The sequence below is a fragment of the Anguilla anguilla genome, chromosome 4 (genome assembly GCF_013347855.1).
Source record: "Anguilla anguilla isolate fAngAng1 chromosome 4, fAngAng1.pri, whole genome shotgun sequence".
In the NCBI taxonomy this organism is placed as follows: domain Eukaryota; kingdom Metazoa; phylum Chordata; class Actinopteri; order Anguilliformes; family Anguillidae; genus Anguilla; species Anguilla anguilla.
In genome coordinates this window covers 6,198,989-6,215,089 of record NC_049204.1, presented here as the reverse complement: position 1 = coordinate 6,215,089, position 16,101 = coordinate 6,198,989, and the positions used below count along the sequence as shown (strand labels likewise).

General features: G+C 49.0%; 2 protein-coding genes across 13 annotated transcripts in view; one reads left to right on the top strand and one right to left on the bottom strand.

The window, feature by feature from the left end:
* si:dkey-110c1.10 (unconventional myosin-Vb) overlaps positions 1–8,527 on the top strand; it is a 26,610-nt gene extending 18,083 nt beyond the window's left edge. The window contains exons 24-36 of the mRNA XM_035414806.1: positions 700–876; positions 973–1,073; positions 1,835–1,997; positions 2,246–2,354; positions 2,520–2,642; positions 4,257–4,408; positions 4,849–4,938; positions 5,842–5,980; positions 6,296–6,614; positions 7,292–7,466; positions 7,572–7,652; positions 8,186–8,379; positions 8,484–8,527. Coding sequence (XP_035270697.1) covers positions 700–876; positions 973–1,073; positions 1,835–1,997; positions 2,246–2,354; positions 2,520–2,642; positions 4,257–4,408; positions 4,849–4,938; positions 5,842–5,980; positions 6,296–6,614; positions 7,292–7,466; positions 7,572–7,652; positions 8,186–8,347 — 1,791 coding nt within the window. The 3' untranslated portion in view covers positions 8,348–8,379; positions 8,484–8,527. The remainder of the gene's footprint in view (positions 1–699; positions 877–972; positions 1,074–1,834; positions 1,998–2,245; positions 2,355–2,519; positions 2,643–4,256; positions 4,409–4,848; positions 4,939–5,841; positions 5,981–6,295; positions 6,615–7,291; positions 7,467–7,571; positions 7,653–8,185; positions 8,380–8,483) is intronic.
* Positions 8,528–12,097: 3,570 nt separating this feature from the next.
* Positions 12,098–16,101, bottom strand: part of unc13a (unc-13 homolog A (C. elegans)) — a 61,448-nt gene continuing 57,444 nt past the window's right edge. For 9 of the 12 annotated variants that reach the window (XM_035414796.1, XM_035414799.1, XM_035414797.1 and 6 more), the window contains 3 exons: positions 15,615–15,707; positions 14,712–14,871; positions 12,098–13,825 (listed from right to left, as the gene is read on the bottom strand). In XM_035414796.1, the coding sequence (XP_035270687.1) occupies positions 13,534–13,825; positions 14,712–14,871; positions 15,615–15,707 (545 nt within the window). In that variant the 3' untranslated portion in view covers positions 12,098–13,533. The remainder of the gene's footprint in view (positions 13,826–14,711; positions 14,872–15,614; positions 15,708–16,101) is intronic. The other 3 variants (XR_004764897.1, XR_004764898.1, XR_004764899.1) reach the window with 3 other exon arrangements.

The following is a 16,101-nucleotide window of genomic DNA, read 5'->3' as shown; positions in this document are numbered from 1 at the left end:
CTCCACATAATCTCCCCAAATCTGATCAGTGCTTCTCCACATAATCTCCCCCAATCTGCTCTGTGCTTCTCCACATAATCTCCCCAAAGTCTGCTCTGTGCTTCTCCACATAATCTCCCATAATCTGCTCTGTGCTTCTCCATATAATCTCCCCAAATCTGCTCTGCGCTTCTCCACATAATCTCCCCAAATCTGCTCAGTGCTTCTCCACATAATCTCCCCAAATCTGCTCAGTGCTTCTCCATATAATCTCCCCAAATCTGCTCTGTGCTTCTCCACATAATCTCCCCCAATCTTCTCTGTGCTTCTCCACATAATCTCCCCAAATCTGCTCTGCGCTTCTCCACATAATCTCCCCAAATCTTCTCTGCGCTTCTCCACATAATCTCCCCAAATCTTCTCTGTGCTTCTCCACATAATCTCCCCAAATCTGCTCTGTGCTTCTCCACATAAACTCCCATAATCTGTGCTGTGCTGCTGGTAGATGTGCACACCATTTGCATAATTTCTTCTAATGTATTCTGTGCTACTGTTCTGGGGTATGGCCTAAGGAACAATAATTGAAAACTAATTATTAACTATCAGAGTTGGGTTCAATTCTAATTCATTTCAATTCAGCCAGTTCGTTAAATCCAGGGATTATGAGATCTACTCTTGTCAGGAAAAAGAGACTTTATTCGTGGCCTCGTGTTTTGGCAGCGTTCTCGGGGACACAGACGGACGGACTCGTCCCAGAGCCTGGTTCTGGAGCCCCTCTCCCCCGTGTCCCCCTCCTTTTCCGGGCCGCCCCCGTTCCCCGTGCCCGAAGACGACCGGAGGCTCAGCGTGACTACCCCCACCTGCGAGAGGAAACTGTGGGCTCCGGACTCCGCCCTGGTGACTGTCCATCAGACTCTTTGTCTCCTTCTCTGTTCCATTGGGGGGGGGGGGCTGTGGTGGTACTGAGACCGGTTCTCTCTGATTGGCTGGCAGGATGGCTTGATGGACGTGATGGGCGTGGCCAAGGACGCGGCAGAGAAAATGAAAGGGGAGGACTTGAGGCACGCTTACGATGCCGTCCGCGTGGCCAACAAGTGAGTCACCGCGGCAACTGCAGACCTCAGTGTCTGCGCACACGTACCGTAATACGACATTATTCGTGCGTAAATAAGATCTACAGCCGGGGCATATCGGTAGATCAATTCAGCCGTTATTACCATACTGTGTCTCTTAGTTTAGCCATGACCTTCGGTGTCCTTTGGATAAAAGCATCTGCCAAATAAACGTAATGTAATACAGCACAATGCTATGAAGCTACACGCCTGTGAAAGGCTTCTGAATAATGCATTGCTAACAATCAATGCTCTGAGGTGGGCATCATCGGTTAGCAGCCCCTGCGCCAGATCAGGCCTGCCAGTAAGTCTTCTCTGGCTGTCCTTTCCAGTACTGAATGTGAACAAGAATAAAAATGTTCCTGTGCATGGCTTCAGTTATATTAAAATGACGTATAATCAATAGAAAAGTGTATAATATTGAACGAATCAATTCCAGTTGAAATGTAGGCTATAGTGCGTGTGCGTGTTATGTGAATGGGTGTGTGCTTGAGAGTGCGTGGATTAGAGAGTGTTTGAGCGAGTGAGGATATGAGAGAAAGTTAGTTTGTGAAACTGCGTGTGTGTGTGTGTGTGTGTGTGTGTTTGTGTTTGTGTGTGTGTATGTGGGGACACCTTTCTGGTTTGGACTAAGGAGTATTTTCTGTGTACGAATTTCACCCCAGGTCAAAGTTATTTGATATAACCCCTGCTCTAAGAGGTTGTTGGCGACCATGACAACATTTCCCCGTGTCTCCCCGCAGGATTCTGGAGGACCAGCTGCTATCCCAGAGGTCCCAGTGGGAGGAGGAGCTCTCTAACCTGCGGCTGCGGGTTCAAAGCCCGAGGGACAGACTGATGACCCCTGACTCACCCCACTTCACCCCTGACCACGACGCCATCAATTTACTGCTGTCTGACAATATTGTAAGTGCTGATGCATTGTTTTGTTTCATATCAGTGTTTTCCTGTGGTTTACTTAGTATTTGGTGCTGTGAGGGTATTCTGTGTAGTAACGTGTGGAGTTTCTAGCACTGTATGAGTGAGGTATTTAGTTCTGTGTGTGCGTTTCTTCTTGGTTTTAAGACCTGATGTGTAGTGATGTGGGTATGTGTGTGCAGGACCTGATGTGTAGTTATGTGTGTGTGTGTGTGTGTGTGTGTGTGTGTGCGCAGGACCTGATGGAGCAGGTGGAGGTGAGGGAGCAGGAGTGCCTCAGGCTGAGGAGGGAACTGAAGGAGCTGAGACACACAGTCACACTGAGGAGAGCACTGATACACATGGGTCTGTGTCCCACACTCACACACACACACACACACACACACACAGACATGCACATACAGACACACACACACACGCACATACCCACACACACACACACACAGAAATACACACAGCACACAGATGCACACTCAAATCCACCCCGACCCTTTTCTGTTTCCCTCTTAGGCTCCACCGTGGCCTTGCCCTTTGGACAGGAAGTCCCGCCTACCCAAAAGAGGGCGGAGTTAACGGGGCTCCTGGAGTGCAGGAAGAGGGACGAGGCGAAGCTACTGAAGAACCTGGTCACAGGTCTGCAGAGAGGTCCTAATCTCTCCCTAAAGCAGGGCTGCCCAACCCTGTTCCTGGGAGATCTACTGTCCTGTAGGCTTTCACTTCAGTCCAAATCTGACACCCCTGATTCTACTACATTACTTTACATTACATTACATTACAGGAATTTAGCAGACGCTCTTATCCAGAGTGACTTACACAACTTTTACACAGCATTTACATTGCATCCATTTATACAGCTGGATATATATATTGAAGCAATGCAGGTTAAGTACCTTGCTCAAGGGTACAACGGCAGTATCCTACCCGGGAATCGAACCTGTGACCTTTGGGTTAGAAGCCCAGTGTACACTGTAGAGTACTGTAGTGTAGTGGACGGTACCGGAATGGGTAAGGAAAATCTCCGTAAAATCTCTTGCTGTTGAATGAGGTGTGCTTTGTTAGGGTTGGAGTGAAAACCTACAGGACGGTAGATCTCCAGGAACAGGGTTGGGCAGCTCTGTTCTGAAGCTTCATGTACGCATTGGAAGTTCTCTCGGGCCGTAATATCATAATTGACAGTATCTCTGATGCCAAATTGAATCCTGGGAAGAAACCTAAAAGAAACCAAAACGAAACTCTTACTTGACCACTTAAAATTCGACACTTCACTCACTGAAGTGAATCATGTCCACAGGAATGGACAATAAGGTGCCAGAGGGTGCCCTTGGTCAGTAGCGGTAAAACAAATAATCTTTTAAGTATCTTATACCTGCATTCCACCATATCAAGCTGGTGGAAATCATTCTCAGTGTCCGAAATCAGCAGGTTTGTACTGTGAAATGACGTACTGTCGATTTTCAGTTTGCAAGACCACACAAACATGGGTGAACACTTGGGTTTCCTTTGTGAATTGTGAATCGCCGGTGCAGATATGGTAATAAAGCCTGCGTTAGTCATGGTCATTAAATAATACTGTCAACATGCCTTCTAAATGAATGTTTCGTGTTTATGTTGTACAAATCTAAATTTGTACAGATCAGCCTTGGCTACACAAAGGCCTTTTTTTTCTGATGGAACCCCTAATTATGTGCTTGAATTCTCCCACTCAATGCGCACGCACTCAGACACAGGGGACTTAAAGTGCTTTTGCAGCAGCAGAGATCGCAAAACGGGTGGGATTAATCTGCAGGACAAGGTCAACACAGCGAAAACTGCATGCGTGCTTATGCACCCATCAGTCAGCGGAACACGTGACTCACGATGCTCTGTTTAGACACTCCAGTTCTGCGGTGTGAGTGTTCTTGCCGGTTACGGCTGCACTGCCCTCAGCTGTATAATTATACTTGTTACAGGAACATCTCAGCTTTTACTTGATACTGCAATGGTGTGAAGATGACCACGGGCACCATCAGGGTGTGTGATGGGTGGGGGGGGGGGGGGTGCGGGGAGTGTCTTAAAAAATATTAGTACGTAGGATTTTCTGGAGTGGTTGGGCCCAGTGTGAGATCTTGTTGTGGGGCCCAAAATCCCTGATGGCTCCCTTGGTGATGACAGTGACAGTGACTGTTACTCGCTGTGTGTTGTTAATAGTGTCCGTGGCTGCTGGTGGTGTTGTGACAGTGACTGTGACCTTTGACCTTTGTGTGTCAGACGTGCGGGTGGACAGCGCCCTCTCCCTGGCCCCGGGGCTGGCGGCCGGCGTGCTCTTCCTGTGCGTGCGCCAGGCGGACTGCAGCGGGGACGAAGCGCGGGCGCGCTCTCTCTGCACCGCTGCCATCGTCGGCCTCAAGGGGGCGCTCAAGGTTCAGTCCGGTTTTTTTTACCTGTGTCCTCGGTGTCAGTGCAGTGAGCTGTGACCTCTGCTGACCTGTACACACCTGTGCTGACCTATGTTTATCTGTGCTCTCTCCAGTGCTCACCTGTGCACACCTGTGTACATCCGTGCTCAACTGTGCTCTCTTGTGCTGATCTGTACTCATCTGTGCTGAGCTCTACTGAACTTGCGGACCTGTGTTGGCCTGTGCACACCTGTGCAAACCTGTACTGATCTGTGCTAGCCTGTCCTGACCTCTGCTCTCCTATGCTCACCTGTGCATACCTGTGTATATCCGTGCTCATCTGTGCTCTCCTGTGCTGTCCTGTACTTACCTTGCTGACCTGTACACACCTGTGTTGACCTATGCATGCCTGTACCGCTGTGCTTACCTGTGCTTACCTGTGCTGTACTCTCCTCCTGAACCAGAAACACTGTAACGATGTGGACATGACTGCGCTTTGGCTGAAGAACATCTGCCTGCTGACTGACCTCCTGACCCAACACTCCACCCACCAGGTGTGTGTGTGTATGTGTGTGTGTGTGTGTGTGTGTGTGTGCCTGTGTGTGCCTGTGTGTGCCTGTGTGTGCCTGTGTGTGCCTGTGTGTGTGTGCCTGTGTGCCTGTGTGTATGTGTGTGTGCGCATGTGTGAGTGTGTGTGTGCCTGTGTGTATGAGTGTGTGCGCATGTGTGAGTGTGTATGTGTATGTGTGTGTGAGTGTGTGTGTGTGTGTGTCTGGGATTTCTGTTGTGCTTGTAGCATTATGTGTCAGTCAGCACGTCTGTCTCATAGAACACTGACAGTTTGACCGATGAGGTGTCGGTACAAAACTGCTGCTCTCACTGCTGCATTATTTAAACAGTCATTTTCTCTGCACGTATAAAGAAAAGTTATTTTTCTTTTGAGTTGCTGAGAGTACTTTTTTCTTTTGATAAACATCCAGTCGTGTTAGTAAAGTGATTTGTTTGGAACAAGAGCCCTGCAATATTTGCAAACACAATGACAGGCTTTTCCCCTGATTCATAAATCATCTGTTGATTAGTTCTGCCTACCCTTAGCGTCTCATGCGCTAAATGGAAAATGACATTGAATCTGCTTATTTGTATTTTACATACCAGAATTTTGGAAGTGCAAGCTAAGCAGACAAGTCCAGTTTCACGAGTGACGTTCTCATTTTGAGCTTGGAATTGCACTTATTTTTCATTATTAATTAAAAAAAAGTAACTTTTGGAGCTAAGAGTGGACAACTCTTTTTCCGTGAAAGTGTTACACTCATTTGAGCCTTACACTCGTTTGGGCATGCATTTTTCATAGCAAAATTTAGCCATGCTATAGCCGATAGTGACCAGCAGGGTGTTGAGCGGGAGCTGTGGGACGGTGTTTTGGGAAGGCTTCCCTCCTCCTGCTCTGCTCTCCCCAGGACGGTAGCGGCGGCTCGGAGGAGCCGGTCCTTCTCTCCGCGGACCTGAGCGAGCCGCGGCGGGCGCTGAGCGACCTCTCCATCCAGGCCTATCAGCAGCTGCTGTCCATCACGGAGAGCCGCCTGCAGCCAATCATAGGTGGGCTTACTGCCGGACTCTAAAGGCCATCTCTCTCTCTTTTTTTTTTTTTTTTACATTTAAATTGTTCATTAAGCCAAATTTTTTCCATTCAAAATTCATTAAGTCAAATTTGTAAACTGAGAAATAATATATAATACATTTTCCTATTGATGTAAACATACCCTGTGTTTTCCTCTTTCTTTCCCTCTTTATCTCTCTCTCTCTCTCTTCCCCTATCTCTCTCCCTCTCTCTCTCCCTCCCTGTCCCTCCCTGTCCCTCCCCCTCTCTCTCCCTCTCTCCCCCTCTCCCCCTCTCCCCCCCCCCCCCCTCAGTCCCTGCCATGCTGGAGAGCGAGTCGATCCCGGGGCTGTCGGTCTCCGGGGGGAAACCCAGCAGCTCCCGAAAGAGGGCGGGGTCCGACGCCCGGACGGGCGGGGCGGGGGCGGAGCCGGGGGCGGGGGCCGGGGCCAGCATGGGGGCGGTGCTGAAGGAGCTGGGCGCCCTCCACGCCGCCATGACGCGCCAGGCCCTGCCCCTCGGCCTCCTGGGACAGGCCTTCCGCCAGCTCTCCCACCTGCTGGTGGCCACCGCCCTGAACAGCCTGCTGCTGCGCAAGGACCTGTGCAGCTGTGGGCGGGGCCTGCAGATCAGGTGGGTTCTGCGATGAGGTCATCGGTGGGCGTGGCCTGCAGGTCAGGTGGGGCTTGTTTTCCGCGATGAGGTCACCGCTGGGCATGGCCTGCAGGTCAGGTGGATTCTGCTCTGAGGTCACCGCTGGGCGTGGCCTGCAGATCAGGTGGGTTCCGCGATGAGGTCACCGGTGGGCGTGGCCTGCAGGTCAGGTGGGGCTTGCGTTCCAGGGCGAGGTCACCCCCGGTCACCAGCTGACGGGTGGCGGTGGGCGGTTGGGCACCAGGGCTAATTCCGCGGGCCAGGCCACTGTGACAGCCTGGCAGTAAGCGCAGAATGGAGATTAATGGCTCTGTGAAACCCTCACACTGCTGGTCTGGTCAGAGGAGGTGAACTGAGAGGGGAGGGGGGAGGGGGGAGGGGGGAGGGGGGGAGGTTTGTGGTGGAAAATCCAGGTCCAGAAAGTAAAAGTCCTCCTCAGTATTTTGTTCCAATCACCTGAATTTGCAGATTAGCAAATTAGCAAATCCTGGTAATTCAAATCCAGAGATTGAACTAATCAGTGGAATCAGCTGGGCTGAGTTCATGGGTGGAAGGAACACAAGGCAGGATTTTTACTTTCTGACCCCAGGACTTTTTACCTGGTGGCGGTTTCAGATCTAAGAGTTTCACCGTCTTGTGTCTCGCCTCTTCGCCAGGTACAATGTCAGCCAGCTGGAGGAGTGGCTGCGCAGCCGAGGGCTGCAGGCAGGGGGCGCTGTTGCCACTCTGGAGCCTCTCATCCAGGCTGCCCAGCTGCTGCAAGTCGGCAAGAAGTCTGAGGCTGACGCGCGGGCCCTCGTCCGCACCTGCACTGCCCTCTCCGGCCAGCAGGTGGGGCTGCTCTGCAGCATCGTGCAGTTTCAGCTATTTCAGTTCAGAAAAAACAAAAAAAAAATGAAACAAAACTTCACCTGCTGTGGCCAACTTGTGTTGCAGATTGTGAAGATTCTGGGTCTCTATACGCCTGATAGCGATCTTGAGGAGAGGGTGACTCTCAATTTTATCCGCATTGTTCAGGTGAGTAAACACAGTCACGCTTTTCAATGTTCGGACACAATTTTTAAGATATTAGAGCAGGGGCGTCCAATCATATCCAAGAAGGGTCAGTGTGGGTGCAGGTTTCTGTTTTAGCCCAGCACTATGATGCCTGAATGTCACAGTGCTGGGCTAGAACAAAACCCTGAGTCCACATCAGCTCTTTTCAGGTAAGATGGGACGCCGCTGTATCAGAGATGAACAAATTATGATTTCTCTGTGTCAGTGCCGTCATCATGAATCTCCAACTGTGATCTTCCTCGTTATCCTAATTATCCTCATTCTAGTCATCGTCACATTTGTCATCTGGCTTGCGATTTTTTTCATTTTAATTCCAATTCCACCTGTGAAATTGAACGAATTCAAGTTCAGTCCACCCCACGGCTTTCTGCCACTGCCTCCCTGATTTACTGAATTCAGTCACCATGGCAAATCATCATCTTCACTTCCGCGTGACCACGCCCGTCCGCGGCGGCTCCTCTGGTTGCCGTGGTTCTGTGTTTTCGCCCCCTCAGGGACTCCTGAAGGAGCGCTCGGAGGGTCAGACGCGCCAGATCCTCCTGGACGTGCGCCGCGTCTTCCCCGTCACCTTCCCTCGCCTGCCGCCCCCTCCGCTGCGCGCGGACCGGCTGGACATCCCAGAATCCCTCAGGCTTTCTTTCCTGCGCAGGGTCTGAGTCGCGATTCGGGTTTAGTCGGCTTCCAGAAGGTGAACCAAACAAACGCTCAATTTAATTTTTTATTTTTGTTGGATTTTCAAGAGGCAGTCAACGGTTCGGCATCTCTGTGCTGATTGGTAATGTCTGTCGGCAGGTTCTCAGTGATGGGCGTCCTGAGTCATCTTCAGTTATTACAATTAAAAAAAAACATTGCAAACAATTACAGCGTTTAACATTAATTTCAGTATTTATTATTAAATACGATATAAATATCAATATTAGGTATTAAGTATCTGCAGTAAGATTGCTGCAGATGTTCCATCCCAAAATATCTAACAGAATAAAACTGTTGGTTTAAGCAATGGCTGATTCTCTTCAGGGAAAAAAAGACCATCATTCTGTTCTTTAAGAGGAGATGAGACAGAATGAATGTCCACTTTATTTTATTTTGTCTCATAGCACAGTAATTATTTCTTAACTGCTGTTCATAAGAATAACATGTTATTCTAATATGTTGTTATATTAGTTCATATATTGTACTGTTTATGAGTCATGACACCAACCACTCAGTAACAGATGATCGCTTGCATATTTCATGCATTGTACGGATCAGATTACAAAATGGCGGACACACAACAAAAATGGCCTTGCTTCTGAACTTACGAGACGTTACAGTAGTGCCACAGAACTCACATGGAACCCACCTCCCTATGTTTATTGCTTGAGTGACTCGTCTGAAATGATTTTGTGAGACGGAAAAAACAGCGTGACACCAGGAGCTACATTTTTAAAACTTTTTTTTTTTATTGGAAGCAGAAACACAACGATGCTCCACCTCCGTTCCCCGATAAGAACAACCATAATAAAAAAAATTATAAACATCTTTCGTATAAAAAAATCTCTCATGCGAGTACTTTGTACCACTACACATCAGTAATACATATTTATATATTCACAAGCCTTTGAAAAATAGAAAAGAAATTAAATTACTCCAATATTAAAATAAAAAGTTAAAACCGAACATAAGACAACAGTTGGCAAGTAACATCAAAAAGACACGTGCTGGCACAAGAAAGGTGTTTCCCATCATGCACTTCTTCCTATTTACAGCGTGGGCATCCCTGTTTGTGTCTACGTGGTAGTGTGTTGTTAGCCGTAATGTGCTTTTTAAAATTGTGCTTCCGTGCGTGTTTGCATGGTCCCATGCCATTTTATGTGTGTGTGTGTGTGTGTGTGTGCATGTGTGCACATGTGCTTGTGTGTGTGTGTCCTCTGATATCAACACCCACATTTACTTGCAGGCCTAGCAGGGAGGGTTTCTTTTGGGGGCGGGGGGGGGGAGGGGCGATTGATAAACATCGTTGTCAACGGCGTTACCGCACAGTGCCATACCCGCGATAGCTACTTCCAACGGTCGTCTCTGAAGCAACACGGTAACAGTCGCTGAGAGCGACGCCGTTCCCCCCGGCCAGTGATTGGACGAGGGGCGCACAACCACATGACCAATGTCACGTGACCGCCCCAACCTCGAAGCGGAAAATCTCAGCGTTCGGGCGGCCGACTCCCGACGCCTTTTCGACCGGGCCAAAAACCCGTCGGTCGGGACCGGTAAAAAGTGCGGCGGCTACGCTAAACCGGTTGGTGGCGAAACTGTGTTCTTCACTGCTCTCTGTTCAGTACCCGCAGCTCAGGAACCTGCCCCGTTTGGAAAAACAGAAACCACACGACTCCACACGCACGTAGTTTTTTTTCTTTTTTTTTTTCTTTCTTTTCTCTTTTGTGCTGATATTAATATTTCACATTTGTAAACATTTCAGGACTGTTCAAAACAGACTGTTCTACTCAGCTAAGTTTCATAGAATAATAAATGCATAGAAGTTAAGTTGCAGATTAATTCGAAGGGTGGGGGAAAAGGGGCGTGGTGGTTTCCGGAAGGACTGATTGTTACGACTCCAGTTCTCACAGATGAATCCAGACATCAACTGGCCAAAGAGCGCAGAAAATCTTAGCAGCTGCACGGAGACAAGTTCCTGTCTCTATCAACCCGACCAGCTCAGCTCCTATATCTGAATTAATTCTGGATTGAGACTCTGGAGGATCCAGTTGACCGAGGAGCAAGACATGGAGAGGGAGGATGAAGATCAATAATAGTATTAAAGATTAATAACATAGGTCTTAATATAAGCCAGTTGTATTAACAGATCCAGTGTTCAACTGTCAGCCTGTACTTGGCGAAACACACACTTAGTAGCCTGACAATGATAATTACAGCTGCTGAAGGATGCATCCACTGCGTGTTATCCTAAGGGATGTGCATCAGTCACATTACTTAGTCTGAATATTATACTGGGTGGGGTGTGTGTTGGTGGGGGGGGAGGGGGGGGGTGGGGTGGTGGTTGACCTATGACTGATGTCTAGTTTGCAGCCCTGATGCCATGTGTGCATTGTGAACATTTACACACACACACAAAATAAAAGTATAAAAATCACACGGTACAGTGTGCACGTCACCCTTGGCTCGGCTCACGAGCGTTTTTTCCACGAAGAAGTCGAGCGTGAGAATGCGAATGGCACCAGCGCCGCAGCGAGGCTAACGCGAACGCGAGCGCTGTCCGCGGTTCGCCCAGAGTCCTGTACGCAGACGCCGTCCTTCGCCTGCGGTCTCATCGCCGACGGCGACGGCGACGGCGCTGGACTGTGCTTCGTAGGGTCGGAGGTCGGAGGTCGGAGGATAGCGGCCGTGCCTCTCGGACAGCGCGGGGGGGGCGGGGCTAAAACGGTCGCGTAGCCCTTGGCGTGATGCGTTTCCTGTTCCTGTCCTCGTGGGTTTGCCTCGGGGGTCCCGTCGGCCGAGAGCGAGACTGGGCTGTGGTTCACCCCCCCCCCCCCCCCCCCCCCCGTTTGGGAGCGCGGTGGAGGCCTGCTTTGTGCTTTCCCAGGATAACAGAAGGGAGAGGAGGAGGAGGAGGAGGAGGAGGAAGGAGGAGGAAGTGCGGTCCGCAGCGCAAGTCGCTCCTCTGAAGTTTAAGTCCCTGTAAGCGGTTTCTTTTGAACCCCGGCCCAAAGGCGGACTTCTGCAACGCTGCGGGGGCCGGGGGGGGGGGGGGGGGGGGGGGGGGCGTGTTTCTGCAGGGGGGGGGGGGGGTTTGGGCACGAGGAGTGGCCCTGAACAAGAAGTGGCCCCCAAAACCGTAGGGCTTGCAGTGGAATGTGTTCGCCTCGACAAGCAAACAAACTTCACAAATAACGTCCCCCAAGATAAAGACACTTAGGCAGTTTCTCATAATAACAAAATAAATAGGCTAGTCACTGTACTACTGTGTATTCTCTAACTTTAAAGGCTCTCCTCTGATGTACATTTATGTATATAATATAAAGCAATATACATATTTGTATTATATATGGTCAAAATGAGGGGTTCAGTCTATACTAATCCACAAGGGCACATGAAATTAATCACAGTGCTAGGGAGGCTTGATTCTGCATGCAGGGGTGTTATTATGTACAAGGGGAACTGCTGAGACAGACAGAGCAACAGAATGAAAGGGGGTCTACATGAATCTGGAGGTGGGGGGGGTGGGGGGGGGCGGTGGAAGTGAATTCTCAAACAGACAGAAAGACAAACTCATTCTCGCAAAAACATCTCACACCTACAAAATAAATAAATAAAAAAATTTTCAAGTGCAAAGTCTTCTCGCCGCTGTTACCATACGCGTCACTAAAAACAGCATGCTAATTAGAGCTTCCATGTTCTTTCTCTTTGAGGACTTCCAAAGACTCTTTTTTTTTTTTTGCGAAGGAGGAGGGAGGGATGGTGTTAAACTCAAGCTGAGCCTAAGTCGTCCTCTGCTGAGACAGGAAACACACCTCAGGTCTTCTTATAACCAATCAGACACACCTCTGGTCTTCTTATAACCAATCAAACACACCTCTGGTCTTCTTATAACCAATCAGACACACCTCTGGTCTTCTTATAACCAATCAAACACACCTCTGGTCTTCTTATAACCAATCAAACACACCTCTGGTCTTCTTATAACCAATCAGACACACCGGGGATACTCGTATCTGCTCCTCAAGGTCAGCAGTACTGCTGGTTTTCTCTTCTTCTGCCTGACAGTCCACAGTCCAATAATGTCCCTGATTGGCCAGAGACTGGTGCGTCAGGTTTAAAACAGTCCCTGATTGGACGAGGAAGAGGAGTGACAACCAGCAGTGCTGCTGGCCCCCGAGAGCCAAATTTGAGCATCCTTGAAATACACAGTCTTAGTGGGGACTTGGTTTTTGCAGATTGGCCTAGAGAGAGGTATATTTTGTCCGGGTTGAAGACTGTGCAGTTGATGTGGTCAGGGAAGAAGGCGAGAGAGTGGGGTAAAAGCAGAGGAACGACAAAAACTTATAACCCTGTGAACGCAGACATACCCTGACATATTTCTGTAATCGTTTTTCAGTTAAAAGAGAGGGAATGTCGGAAGGGGAGAGCTTCTTTCCCTAAATTGCATGCTGTAATTCTGCCTCTCGTAGATAAATATTCACTTTTTTTTTTTTTTGCTTTTTGATCATTGGTTTTTCAAAAAAAAAAAAAAGGTATCTTACTTGAAAATAAAATCACGTGTTAACTAGAAAATGTAGTGAGTATATGTTCGACTCTGGCTGTTGGTTGGTGTGTATGTGTTTCAGTGAGTCGGTGTGTGTGGTTATCGCTGTTGGAGAGGGTGAGGACAGCTGCTGGAGTGGTGGGGACAGGGTCCCCCCGTTGTAAGGACACCGTAGGTAGTAAGACAGGGCAGTGCGTGTTTGCGTGTCCGTGGGAGAGTAAGTGTACGGCAGGCTGTCCACTTGAGTTTGTCAGCGTGTCCTCTGTAGTTATTTGTGTGTGTACCTGCATGTATGGACTTGTATGAGTGTGTGTGTGTGTGTGTAGTTATGTGTGTGTGTGTGTATGTGTCAGTGCAAAGGAGCAAGTGGACTCAGAGAGAGATATATATATATATATATAGAGAGAAAGAGAGAGATAGAGAGAGTGAGAGAGAGGGAGGGAGAGAGATAGATAGAGAGAGAGGGAGGGGGAGAGAGAGCTTGAGAGAGAGGGAGAGAGAGCTTGAGAGAGAGAGAGAGAGAGGGGGGTGGGGGGGGGGCAGTGTAGCGGGTAGCTCGGGGCCCCATCCCTGAGAGGGTGTCGCGCGCGCGCGGGCGGGCGGCGCTCAGCTCCCCCTGCCCTCCTCGGCCGAGCGCTGGTCGGACTTGAGCTTGACGAACTCCTTGGCCACGTCGTCGTTGTTGCGCTGGGACAGGATGCGCAGCACGGTCAGACCCGTCTCGTCCATGTGGACCCGCTTGCCCAGCGGGAGCCAGCACGCCACGCTGCCCCGCGCCACCACGTCCCGCAGCTGCAGCACCGCCATGCCCACCGTCCGGTCCTCCCGCGCGAAGCAGTAGTCCTTCACGCACACCTGCAGCTCGTAGCACTCGGGCCCCGCCTCGCTGCTCAGGGTGCTGGGGCGGGGTGAGGGGGGGGGGGAGACGTCAGAACAGAGCCGCTTTATCTTCCACTTATCCTGGACCTCTGAGCGGCCAGTGGAATGTTTTTTTTTCTAAATTATTAGGCCGTGTTCTAGAACTCCACTGCTTTCATTGTTACCAGTAGTGATTGTTACATCAGCGTTAGAATGCTCAGTTAAGAATATTCTTACACCTTCAAAGGGTTAAAATGTGTTTTAATTTGTTCTGGGTAAATATTCTGGTCGACAAGTTTTTTTAATATATAATTACGTTCTCCTTATCTTAATTGTGACTGATGTAAAGGGAGCACCGATATGTTACTTAGGTTTTTACAGAGTTTTAAGAAGGGATGTTGTCTGTAGCCAAGTAAAAAGCTACTGACCCATTTTCCTGCTACAATGAATAGGGTGCTGTTGAAAACTAGCAGGTGTACCTTTGGCTATTTTGCTCAATAGACGCAATGTGATGAACCAAAAATGGAGAGCAATAGATCAACGTAAAAATGTTCTAAATTAAATATGCTATATATATAGCAAAATGCGTATAAAATACCTATATATATATGGAATTGAGATTGTCTGTACATGACCTTCCAAACTAACTACACCCTATAATCTCTTTCACTGTCCCAAACTCTCTAATTATAGACTATTTTGTGTGCAGCGTAGGCTAGGCTAAACAGACTGTAATTCTAAGAAAGGGTCTGATGCCATATATGAGGACGCTGTAATTACATGATATGGAATAGACTGGAGAGAGACACAACTGTTGTAATGATCCCTGAGCACTAAAACCTTGTTACAGAGTTATGATATCAACGGCGGACACTGTGAACACTGTGAACACAAAGAGAAAATAACACGATTGCTGCCAGACTCACAATGCGAAAGTTTCATTGTACTTCGGAGCCCAGCTGTTGTTCTTTGACTTGGTGGCGAACTTCCTCTTCTTGTCGCTGAGGTGCGGTCCGATGATGAAGACCTCGACGAAGGGCCTGAAGATCCCCGAAGTCTGCCACCGCAGGTCGTTGGCCGCCACCACTAAATTCGGGGGAGGGGACGGAGGGAGATGTAACTCACGTTTTTACATTGATGTTTGTGCATGTTCTTAAGCCCAGCTTACAGTTTGGCAATGCACATTTTCCCGGTGGACTTTATCACCGACATTCCACCGTCGCACGACTTATATTGATGTCGAATGCTGTCAACTCATAAAATGCATAAACCCGTAAACGGACAATGGAACGCGTCACCAGTAGAGTAGAGTCGTTTGCACTTAACGCTGAAGATGATTGATTTACGAGCGATGGAAATGTTCTACGACGTTGTCATGACAACAGAGTCAGCAACGGGGGTCAGAGTTCAATGCGATTTAAGTCTCGTCGCTCCAGTGTAAGCCAAAAGCCATTGCGACAAATGTGATAACCGGCAGTCTAGCACAGTGGGTAAGGAACTGGGCTTGTAACCGAAAGGTCGCAGGTTCGATTCCCGGGTAAGGACACTGCCGTTGTACCCTTGAGCAAGGTACTTAACCTACATTGCTTCAGTGTATATCCAGCTGTATAAATGGATACAATGTAAAAAGTTGTGTAAGTCGCTCTGGATAAGAGCGTCTGCTAAATGCCTGTAATGTAATGTAATGTAATGGCAGTAAACGATGATCAAACATCGCCTGGCTGTGAAATGGCCGTCATCCAGGGCACAAAGGCACCTTGAACAAAACCTCGAGTGTTTTCTGACGGTCCCGGAACGACATGGGCGCTGCCAGCGTGGGACAGACTCACCCTTCACCGTGACCTTGTGCTCCCCCGTATTGGGATGGGTGAAGATCTCCACGTGGATGGACACCTCTCCCACGGCGTCGTCCACCCCTGAACCTGGAACGAGGGTCAGCGGACGAGGAAACAAAATCAGACGTCCGTGCCGGGGGGAAAAGCGTTTCGCCCGCTATCGACCAACTCTCAGCCAACCAGGATGCCTCGTTTCTGTCACCATCCGCACAAAAAGCCAAAAGGAACGAAAGTTCATGTAGTTCAAGCCAAACGCAAGTCCACCAGTAAGGGGGGGAAAAAAGGAAATGCACTTCTGCCAGACTGAGTCTGAGACTGTTATAGTGTATAATTCACTACGTAAGACAGGAGGGATCTGAGACAAGGCATCCATAGCTGCAGTTAGTCTTCAAACAGGATAATGCAGGAGGTCGCAGCTATGAGTGGGGTACTTTGGGAACAATTTCCTTGGCTGATGTTCATGGATCTTGCCCAGATATTT